We start from the raw sequence: 12079 nt of genomic DNA, 5'->3' as shown, positions 1-12079 counted from the left end.
TTGACTCATGAGAGATAAACCAGCAAAATGGCAAAAACTTGAGATGGATGTCAGCCCGTTGAAATGCAGTTGTGTACAAACCAATTGTTATTGTGTACTGTTTACATTTTTGCAGAGATATATGGATAGAAAACAATGGGTGAAATGTTTAAAAGCATTTCCTTTTCAAACTCTGTCTTTTAGATTCACATGTAGTTGTGTGATGGCAGCAGAAGCAAAAATGTGTTCATGCATTTTGTAAGTAGGGAAAAAAAAACACCAGAGGAAAGGCTCGGGCTCATGTGCAGGCAGCCTGTGGTGAGGAAACCTTTTCAGTTCTGCATGATTTAAAATTTGGCTCTTTACTCCAGTATGTAGCAAAAAAAGGGGAATGAACACATAAAAGCTGTTCTTACTTCTCACTTTAAGCTTAACCTTTTAATGTTTAGAAATTTGAACGTATAAAAAAATAGTAGTCAATAGTCCAGTTCTTAATTTTGCATTTGATTGACTACTCCACCACCACCACCACCACCACCACCACCACAGCCTCTCTCACTATTTCTTTAAGGAGCTGACCTTGATTAGAGTTTGTGTTATTTTAGGGTGCCACACTTATGCTCTTTGTCCTGCAACAGACCTAAATAGCTGTGGTAGCTCTACAAATGGTAATAGTGATGGTATATAGGCATAATTTCTATATGCGCAAATATAAATACAATTTTTTTCTGATACAGCCGTTTTGTATGCAAGCCTAGTGTTGTCTTTAATGAAGCTTGAAATTGAACATGGAGTAGTTAATAAGGGAAGTTTCACAACACTGAAAGTGAAGGTAGAAACTTTAGATGTGTGGCAAGTATATGGGTGGGAAGATAGTATTTGGTTCATCAGCAGACCTTTAAGGAACCATTCCTTTTGTTTAATGAGGAACAGCTGGGACTGGCCTCTGGCAGAAGGTCACAGTGTAGCTTAGTCTACAAACATAGGTGTTTACCTCCAGCATACTTCCTAAATTTTCCCCATAAATGCTTGGTTTCACTTCTTTCAGCCTTTGTGTCTGTTTTTTCTTTCCACAATAAGGCAGCTTGTTTCCATGACTCTGAAATCTGCTTGAATTGCCCGTTCAGCTGTGTCACCTTGACACACTTTGCTCGCAGTCACAGCTGCCTCAGTTGAGCTGCTAATTTAATTATTTGTGCAAAAAATCAGATTTATTGCCCGAATGAGCAGCTGTTTTCTGTGAATACGTTTAAAGGTCTAAGGTGAAGGTCTAAGCTAATCAGGCCTCCAGATTAAGCTATGGGTTCTATTTTCTGCAGTATTTGTGCTTCAGCACAGTGTGTTTTCATCATGTTTTCATCACCACATCACTACGTTTTGGAACACTGTCTGTCCTGTGACTTGTGTGGACTGCAGAGCTGCTATTTTGTCCTTTATTGTCTTTTCTCCCACTGCCCCACACACGCCCTCTCATAAACTGCCTATTCTGCCTATTCAGCTCAGCTATTGTGAGGAGGGCTATTCATACCTCTGGTCAGCATCCATGTGGTATTGGAGAGTACCATACCAGCCCTAACGCTTTTCATGCTTGCTAGGAGTACTTACCTGATGGCACGAAAACCCCAATTGGCACTCGTGGGCTTTGTCTGATGTTCAACTTCCTTCTCGTGTAATGGGATTCGATTTTTGACCTTTGCCAAAAGAGTTATCATTATGAGGGTCTCGTTGATGAGCTGACGTTTCATTTGTTTAAGAGACAAAGCAACATTTTTAAATTCATTTCCTTTAATATCCTGTCAATTTAAAATAAAAAAAAAAAACAAACAAAAAAAAAAAGTGTGATCCTCTAGTATTACAGATATGAAGTTGGGTTTAGCCTGATACCAATACCGTATTTGGTGATTTATAAATCAGGCTGATGACTTTTTCCCTGACATGTCTTATGTGTCATTATTTATTAGATATGAGAGAAAATAACTACAATTAAAAATAAACTTGTTTTATTCTCACGAGTTGTGCATCACTCGTTTACGCTCCACCTGGGTCTACTCTGATCAACTGTTAATACTGATACACTGACAAATAGAGCAGGGCGATATGGCCAAAAATATTTATCACGATATATATTTGAAAATTTGCGATAACGATATAACCGACGATATAATTGATGCGAGACAAAATACAACTCCACAACATTACTAGCGCAAAAAGACAACCTTCCATTTATTTTCACTTAAACAAGAAGCTGGTTTTTATGTACATTAAAGCTTTATAAAAATGTAACAGTGCAAATGCAAATTCCTTGCTGAAAGTTTAACCAAAAGGCATTTCCAGTAGAAATGGGCTGACATATCCTGAGCATAACCATGTATAATATCCACTGAAGTTAAAAAGAGGTGCTTTGCAACATTAAACTGCAGTGTGCAGTATGTATTTTTCGGACCATAAGGTGCACGGGATTATAAGGCACATTAAGCGAAACAAAGCAGTCAGATAAATCAAACTTTATTAAACTCATTCTTCTTGCTTCCTCCACTTCTGTACCATTGATTCATTAATGTTGAATTCTCTGGCAGCTGCTCTATTCCCATGTTGTTGCAGTCTATTAATGACTAACCTCATATTGTGGATGGATTATCTCAGTTGTTCTCCTGACTGAAGTTTGGTCCGTTTACAACATCCTGCCATGCGATTGCATTTGTCTCTAACCATGAAGAACCTTCACGTTAACTTTTATAAGTGGAAAAGTGTTAGTGTTCGTCCTCCAGCTTCACTGTTTATGTTATGCTAACATAGCTGTGTCGCTAGCGATCACGTAGCACATCATTATATACCAGCTAGCCCAACTTCAGTAACCCTACAAACGTCACTGCTGTTTAGTTTCCTGTCTTCATTTATGTTGGAAGTGATAGCAGAACTGTACGTTTGATTTTTTTCAGAAATCTCTCAGTCAGAACATGCTATATCATGCTTAGGTAACTAGCGAAACTAGCGAGCTAACTTCCGCTAGCTTCCTGCTAACGTCTAACTCCGTTAAATGTAATAACTTTAGTTTTCATGGATGCCTGGAAGTTAAACTTCATAGTTACACCTGGTAAAGCAGCAATGCTGATCGTTTTATTAAAGATGAAAGAATTTAGACAGTTTTTAACTCTAAGTGATGCTGCAGTGTTGTTTGACCTGAAGATTACGGAGTTTAGGACCCAGATTACTCCCAGATTTAAGAGCATCTTAGTCCGACAAATATGACAATAACAACGGCCGCTTGCATGTTCTGCAAAAAAATGTGCTTTGTCGTGTATCTGACGGACAAACACCAAACCAGTTCCACATCACGGAAGTTGCACCATTTTTACAAACCAATTCTGGTTCATCTGTTTCACTCAACAATCGGCCATGTGCGTATGAAAACAAAGGCACTGCGCATGCACGTTTTACTCCCATTCTATCGCGATATTTCATTTTCCTATCGTTGCCTAACATTATACCGGTATTACCGTGAACGGTATAATATGGCCCAGCCCTACTGACAAACAGCTAATATCAGACTGTGCCCATATGTATATCGGTGGGGCTTTACTAGGGGTGAAGGTTGCCAGATAACAACATATAAACGCAGTTAAATGTGCTGCAGATATATAATTTATTTATGATGGTAACTCTTGATGATTGTCTACCATCTGATCTACAGGCAGTGCAGAATTATTAGGCAAGTTGTATTTTTGAGGAATAATTTTATTATTGAACAACAACCATGTTCTCAATGAACCCAAAAATCTCATTAATATCAAAGCTGAATGTTTTTGGAAGTAGTTCTTAGTTTGTTTTTAGTTTTAGCTATTTTAGGGGGATATCTGTGTGTGCAGGTGACTATTACTGTGCATAATTATTAGGCAACTTAACAAAAAACAAATATATACCCATTTCAATCATTTATTTTTTACCAGTGAAACCAATATAACATCTCCACATTCACAAATATACATTTCTGACATTCAAAAACAAAACAAAAACAAATCAGCGACCAATATAGCCACCTTTCTTTGCAAGGACACTCAAAAGCCTGCCATCCATGGATTCTGTCAGTGTTTTGATCTGTTCACCATCAACATTGCGTGCAGTAGCAACCACAGCCTCCCAGACACTGTTCAGAGAGGTGTACTGTTTTCCCTCCTTGTAAATCTCACATTTGATGATGGACCACAGGTTCTCAATGGGGTTCAGATCAGGTGAACAAGGTGGCCATGTCATTAGTTTTTCTTCTTTTATACCCTTTCTTGCCAGCCACGCTGTGGAGTACTTGGACGCGTGTGATGGAGCATTGTCCTGCATGAAAATCATGTTTTTCTTGAAGGATGCAGACTTCTTCCTGTACCACTGCTTGAAGAAGGTGTCTTCCAGAAACTGGCAGTAGGACTGGGAGTTGAGCTTGACTCCATCCTCAACCCGAAAAGGCCCCACAAGCTCATCTTTGATGATACCAGCCCAAACCAGTACTCCACCTCCACCTTGCTGGCGTCTGAGTCGGACTGGAGCTCTCTGCCCTTTACCAATCCAGCCACGGGTCCATCCATCTGGCCCATCAAGACTCACTCTCGTTTCATCAGTCCATAAAACCTTAGAAAAACCAGTCTTCAGATATTTCTTGGCCCAGTCTTGACGTTTCAGCTTGTGTGTCTTGTTCAGTGGTGGTCGTCTTTCAGCCTTTCTTACCTTGGCCATGTCTCTGAGTATTGCACACCTTGTGCTTTTGGGCACTCCAGTGATGTTGCAGCTCTGAAATATGGCCAAACTGGTGGCAAGTGGCATCTTGGCAGCTGCACGCTTGACTTTTCTCAGTTCATGGGCAGTTATTTTGCGCCTTGGTTTTTCCACACGCTTCTTGCGACCCTGTTGACTATTTTGAATGAAACGCTTGATTGTTCGATGATCACGCTTCAGAAGCTTTGCAATTTTGAGACTGCTGCATCCCTCTGCAAGATATCTCACTATTTTTGACTTTTCTGAGCCTGTCAAGTCCTTCTTTTGACCCATTTTGCCAAAGGAAAGGACGTTGCCTAATAATCATGCACACCTGATATAGGGTGTTGATGTCATTAGACCACACCCCTTCTCATTACAGAGATGCACATCACCTAATATGCTTAATTGGTAGTAGGCTTTCGAGCCTATACAGCTTGGAGTAAGACAACATGCATGAAGAGGATGATGTGGACAAAATACTCATTTGCCTAATAATTCTGCACTCCCTGTACTTTGAGTAGTATGATATGTTATTACTCTAGCACTTGTAGGATCATCTTACTAGGCTGTGTGTGATATTTTTTTTCTTATAAACAAAAAATCAAGAACCAAATGCTCTCACTTATCCTGTAATTAAAGCATCATTATAATTGGTTCATGTCTTTAAAAATGCAGGCTAGATAGCTTGACTCCTCTGACCTGCCTGCACACTTGAATGCCCAGTCTAGAGACCTTGAGGCAGTTATAAAGGCATTCAATTAAAAATAGGATGCATTTGCTGTGGTCAGGCAGTGTGTATTTATAGAAGTTGTGAGGAGAGAGAAAGCGGCATGGGTTTCCTTGCTTGAGCTTTCCCAGAATTAGAAAGCAGTTACAGAAAATGCAGAATTTGAATTTTCTGTCTGGAGAAGTGGAACATTTTACCATTTCAAGTTGTTTAATTGATGTGATTTTGTGTCGTAAAGTCACTTAATCATCAGTTCAAGTCGTCCTGGGACAGTGCTTCATCTTTTACCCTTGCAAGGTTACCTTTGTGTTGCAGAGTTTGTTTGAAAAGCCCTTTTTCAAAATCTAAATTTGCCACAGTGGTTTTTTAAACTCTGCACCATGACTTGGGGGGAATTTCTTCCAGTTTTTCAACAGAACACAGAATGAGGAAATCCCCTTCAGTGGCTTTTTCCCTCCTTTTTTACTGACAGCAAAATATATGACAGCCACCGCTGTTTATAGTGGGTTTTTTCTTAATATTTTTATTGGTAGAAACCAAGGATTTAATAATCTTAATTATTAAGTTTTTTATTTTTACATTAACCAAACTTAGGATCACTGTATTAAGTCTTTTTTTTAAGCTCAAGATTGTTGAATAAACATCAAAGATATTTTATGAGATTTCAACAGGGTTCCTAAGTTCTGGTGTTAAAATCCAATTATATGTTGTCAAAACTCATGGAGCCCTATCCCTCTCTCTATAATGGTATGGATCTTTCTTGCAGCCTCTTAGTTATTTATGGTTAAACTGCAGTGGAACGAGAGCATGGGATCAAAGTCCCACCCGGAGCAATAAAAAGCTTAGCCTGTGGAGTGCTGGAGTGACCCCCCCCCTCCCAGACCTTAAGCTCTTCATTACTGCAGCTCACTGCTAATTATTTTGGACAGGACAGTTCAGGAGACAGAAAACTCCCCAACCCTCCTCACTGCAGGGTGGTCGGTCATTACTCCCACTCCTAGTCCCGCACCTTTTGTACATCTGCAGAAGATCCTGTGGGTGCACTTCACCCATACCCGCCCCATGAACAAACAAAGGGAGAGATCTTACACTAAAATGTAGAGGAAACAATGCGTCTCTGCTCTACTACCACATGCCCGTCTTACAGTAAAACACTGTGATTTTAAGCTAATTTAATCTGGACCGTATTGACCACAGACCACATCCTGCAGAACATGTGTGACTATTTTAAATGTTGTTGCAAACTAAAATTAGCTGGGTGAGGTGGAAAACATATTTACTCACAGTTAGGAGGTCACAGTAAAAGTAGATTTTTAAAAAAATTTTTTTGTTAAAACAATAACTGCCATCAACAGTCATTAAGGACTAAGGTTTAGTGATATTTTTTGGAAGGCCCTCATGTTGTTTACAACAAGGAAATCGAGCCACATTTCTTGCCAGTAATTGTTCTGTAGCGTGTTCCTGTCATGGTTGAATTTAGCTCCCAGTGCCATATGGATACAGCAAAATTGATTTTGAGGAAATTCTTCTCACTATTGTCAAGGCTGTCAATCATGTTGTGAATGTTTCTCTTGTATAGCTTGAATAGATGGAAAGGCTAGCTCCTTTGTAGGTTGCTTTAAAAAAGGACCTTCCTTTTTTAAAAAGGTCAGAAAAAGTATATTGTATCATCATACCTTTTTTGGCCTGCATACAGGCACAGATGGTTGTGATGGGAATGTTTAGGATCTTCTCAAATTACTTCTGTCCAAAAAGGTGTGCTATACAGACACTGACCTCTGACTTGTGTCAGCTTGCCCATCTCTATAAACCTCTGTGAGAGCAACCCTTTCATGTAAGGGTACATAGTTTGTATCCTTAAATGAAAGAGCCCTAGTCAGGTTCATTTTGAGCGTGGTACTTCAGCTATCTTTGAAACTTTAATTTATATCAGTATGTTTCAGAATATTAAGATCCACCAGGTCACTGGTGGAACACCTAGGGTTGGGGTTAGGGTTAATCAACATCCACCACTTGTTTTTTCAAAATTTTCACCCATAAGGGAAAAAACAGAAAAGCTTTAAACCACAAAAATCTAATATCAACATGAATGTATGGGGCTTCATTTGAAAGGCACCATCTCTTAGGTTTTTTGTTTGTTTGTTATTGGACGACAGCCTTAACACCTTACCGGGGTGTCCAACTCCAGGCCTCGAGGGCCAGTGTCCTGCAGGTTGTCTACAGCTGATTTAAATGGCTAAATTACCTCCTCAACATGTCTTGAAGTTCTCCAGAGGCCTGGTAATGAACTAAACATTTAATTCAGGTGTGTTGACCCAGGGTGAGATCTAAAACCTGCAGGACACCAGCCTTTGAGGCCTGGAGTTGGACACCCCTGCCCTTGACATTTCAGTGGTAACCTGGTGGATGTCAGAAGGGTGTGGTATGTGTTTAAGGGTCAGCACTTGTGCCGCTCTAACAGCCTTGTAGCTTGTCAACTCTCAAGAATACTTCAATAGTTTAATATTTCTTTTAATAGAGGTAATATATTTCTTTTTCAGATTCAGGTGAATTAATTACAGACATGTAAATACACTGCCCTAATTAAATTAAGTTCATCTGTCTTTTTGGATTAAGTGCATTTCCCATAAATAATTTTTGATAATTTTGTTTTTAATCCAGGTTTCAGTGTTAAGTTTCTAATTTTATTATATTTCCTCATGTACCCGTTTAACATTTCTTACTATAGACAGAAAGAGATTGTGACGGGAGTCACTGGAGCTTGATTATTTTAGCAAAGACTGTGTAGGGGTCCTCTCTGAGTTGCCTCACATCCTTCGTTTGGTCTCCAGACTACTGGGAACTGTCTGGTGTCTTTTGGCTGCTACAGCAGATGTTTGACTCCTTTTTGTTTGTCCATTTTTTTTTTTTTTTGCCAGTTTCATTGCGCAACTAATGTATAATTGACTTCTTTGAGCTGTGTGTCGAGCAAGCCCCTACTTTACTGTACCATCTTTCAGAACCTCTGGGATTTTACCACCCAGACTGCCAAACCAAAACAATGAGCTGAAAGAAGCTGAAAAGTTGTAAATAGGGTGATGGTTTGGAAGTGGGATTGGCAGTCTGAGCAATCTTTTAACACTAAACAGTCTTTTTGTGTTTTCATTCGGTGCGTTTTTGTTTTACTGCATAATTATTGCACTCAAAGAAGTGTATCTTGACACATACAAAGTTCTTTATGATGCATTCACCCAAAAAGTGTAGGTTAATGCATACTAACAAGGTAAAATAATGCTCTAAGATCTTTACCTTACAGTATGAATGGCTTTGACATTGTTATTCTTGTGAATTGTTCTTATATAAAATGTATTTAATTGCACTGAAACAGCAAGTTTTAGTGTCTTCCTGCAGCATTTAAAGAGTTTCCCGCTGCTATGTATGTGTGTTTGTGTTTATTGCAAACATCCTCAGATGTGGGAGGTAATGGATGTTGTCGTTGCCCTAGAGCCCCACTACAGATTGACCACATGTATGCATTTTGTGTAGCTTACTGTGCATTTGCTGTACAAGCCAGCACAAGCAGCACCTTTGGAGAAATTCTCAGCTGTACCTGCACCACAAGTAGAGCAACTTAGCAATAAGAAAACACTACGTGGTGATCAGGGCTTTAAAATGTTGCAATTGTATATTATTGTTATTAATAACCCTTTTCCTTGAATGGTGGCCTGCCAGCATTTGAATGGCTTAACTTTGATGGGAATTTTACATAGTTTAAAGTGAATAAAGAAAGACTGCTTTAGTGAAAATGCATTACTGTTTTTGTTGTGTACTGTTGTTTGCCTAATGCAGCATAGCACATGCAGAAATCGCAGTTGTATGATGGGCCACTGTAAGGAAGTCACTTCGTCAGGAGCTCTGAAGAAGTTTTTGGCAAATTGACGGTGACCCTTCCTTAATGCTCTCATCTCCCAGATTAGAGTTGACAATGATACAGCTCTGATCCTTGATGAACGAAGGCCAACTGCAGGTGAATGTAGCTGAATTTGGTTTTTTAGCTGGGAGCAGAACCTCTGGCCTAATTCTACCACCATTTTACAATTGAGTGCTGTGCCTAGCTATGCCCATTGTCTGCTCTTTATGTGGTGAGTCTGGCTTGACCCATGCTGTCCTAGATGATTGCTCTCCAGAAATGTACTGGCCTAGTCTGACAGTACGACCAGGACGGGATGTTTTCGGGTTATTGGAGTTTGGTAGAACAAGCGTGGAGAGTTTTCTCTCTGCCATTGATAGAGTTTTTTGGAGATGACAGGGCATCTGAACTGACAGCGGTCATAGTCAGTATCCAAACTTAGAAATGTGAAAAAATGTGATTGATTGGAGCTGATTCTGTAGTAGAAATCATTATTGGGACTGTTGTGCAAAGGAATGTTCTTTTTTGTGTTCCACTATTTTGTGTATCTATACTTTTTCTCTCTCTGGTATTTGTAGCCAACCTATGCAGACCAGCATAGGCATGTGTGAGGGATGCCAAAGAAATATGGTGCCGCTGGCTTGCCCAAAGACCGCACAGAGTGCTCTGCTGCCAACAGAGCCTCCAGTAATTATAGACCAGGGCTGTGGATACTGTTGCTCTTCAGGCTAAAATGAAACTAAACCCCATATTTTATACTTGGTATTTGGTCGTTTCTTCAGTGTTTAAACACTGTGTTATTTTTGGGCTGTAGCTTGAGTCTCTTGTGTTTATAGTACAGCCTGACTGAGTTAAAGTATAGAATAACTATCAAGAACATAAAGGCAGGAGTAGCTTTGATGCCTTTGTTGACATTGCAAGCCATATGTTTTGTTAAGTCTCCATTTTTGTTATTATGTTGATTAAGATATGTATAAAATACTCAGTTGCACCCCATCTCTGTATCAGTCACTAAATAACTATCAGTTTCTATTTCTAAATTGCAGGTTATGTGGTAGGAAGCTAAATTGTATGTTGATGTTAAATTTACAGTCTTGGCAGTATTCCACCGACACTGTTAAAGCAACAAATGATTAACATGAGTGACACTAAAGCCCATCAGTGAGCTTCCTCACCCCGAGGCCATTCACACTGACCGCTGGCTCCTTTACCAGTACGCTGCTGTTCTTCAAGGACTGTGAGGTCGCTGTCCTGGTGTTCTAATTATGTCAGGGTGGAACTGACTGCAGGCCGCTCTAATTGGCCAACTGGATAGTGGCATCATTTGTTCCTCTGTTTTTAGATTTTGAGTGTATGTTAGCACAACAGCCTGCTGGAACCCTTTTTTAATGATCATTTTCATGATTTCTTCACATGGGCTTTCAAATGATTTTGGATGTACCAAATATCCTCTATTTTATAAATTATAAGAGGAAAAACTGACATGTTTAAACTTAAATATATACATTTTTTGTTTGTTTTTGTTTAAGAGAACTACTGCCATACTTTTTATTTAAACGCCTCTTCTCTCCCAAGTCCATCCCAAGTAGACAAGCCATAAGAATTTTTGCCCCTATTGAGCAGCCATAGTACCTAGAGTACCTATTCTGGTGAACTGACACAATGTGTGTCAAGTTAGGTCAGTTTCCACTATCTCTTCTAGTTGATTATAATATGTATGAAGTTAACGGTCTACTGAGCAGGCTCAGAAGCAGTGCTCACAAATGCCAGGTCTACATTCTTCTCATTAAAGAAGAAGTCTTTAATCCTCGAAATTAGTTCGATTGAAATGCCTCCAAGCTGCTGCCGCTTTGCTGTTAGCTTGCAAGCTTTCCATGCAATGTTAGCTCTCCTGCTAGCAACCAGTGGACTACTGCCATTTACAACTCAATTGATTGGGTTGGCTGTTGGTCAGCACATTGTCAGTGATTTTGTGTCAAGATGGGACTGATGTGTCATGATGGGGGGCTTGAGAGAAGGTCTATTATTAGTGTGCTGAGAATTACTAGCAGTAATAGGAATGGCTTTTTTTTTTCTTTCTTTTTGAGGGAGGGGTGTAATAAGACTATAGTTTTAAAGATTGAACTCAACAATTAAAGACAGTAGATAATTTAAGGAGGTATAAGTTGACAAGAAATTACACATGAGGCTCTAAAGTTTGATATATGCTTAGTTTTATACAGAATTGTTATCGACTTTTACATTTTTCCTTTAATACAGTAGTTTTGTTTCCATGGCAATGTGTTATCAGTCCCAACACCTACAAATTTTCTGGCTTAAACTCTGTCATTTCAAGTGTGGTCAGTTTCTTAATTGGTGTGGCTTACTACTACTTCCGCACTGTGTGTGCAATTTTCGTTACCATACACAATATCAATTGTTTGATTCTCTTATATTTTGCTAGTAAAAGTTTCAAATAAAAGCAAAAATTTTAATTTTTCTGAAATTCTTCTGTGTCTAAGCTGTTAAGCAGCATGTCTATTAGATATTTTTAAAAGTAGGTATAAATGGAGAGATCTATTATTGACAGACTTATTTTTTGACCAAAACAATAATCAGTATTTTTTTTTCTTCCCTGTCCTCCTCCTCGTTAGCCACAATGAACGGAAGGTGACCTGCAAGCATCCTGTGTCAGGCTTACCCTCGCAAGACAACTGCATCTTTGTCATCAACGAACAGTAAGTCTCTTGTTTTTTTTTTCT

The 12079-nt window shown here is 39.2% G+C and overlaps 1 protein-coding gene across 12 annotated transcripts in view; it reads left to right on the top strand.

Annotated features, from left to right (window-relative positions):
- Positions 1-12079, top strand: part of plekha5 (pleckstrin homology domain containing, family A member 5) — an 87454-nt gene that overhangs the window by 38642 nt on the left and 36733 nt on the right. For all 12 annotated transcript variants that reach the window (XR_013970852.1, XM_080875769.1, XM_080875767.1 and 9 more), the window contains one exon: positions 11972-12055. Coding sequence is in view for 10 of the 12 variants with exons in the window: in XM_080875769.1 (XP_080731895.1) it covers positions 11972-12055 (84 nt within the window). In the remaining 2 variants the exon portion in view is untranslated. The remainder of the gene's footprint in view (positions 1-11971; positions 12056-12079) is intronic.

Source organism: Rhamphochromis sp. 'chilingali' (assembly GCF_963969265.1).
Source record: "Rhamphochromis sp. 'chilingali' genome assembly, chromosome: 2".
Classification (NCBI taxonomy): Eukaryota; Metazoa; Chordata; class Actinopteri; order Cichliformes; family Cichlidae; genus Rhamphochromis; species Rhamphochromis sp. 'chilingali'.
This window is presented reverse-complemented; position numbering and strand designations above follow the sequence as displayed.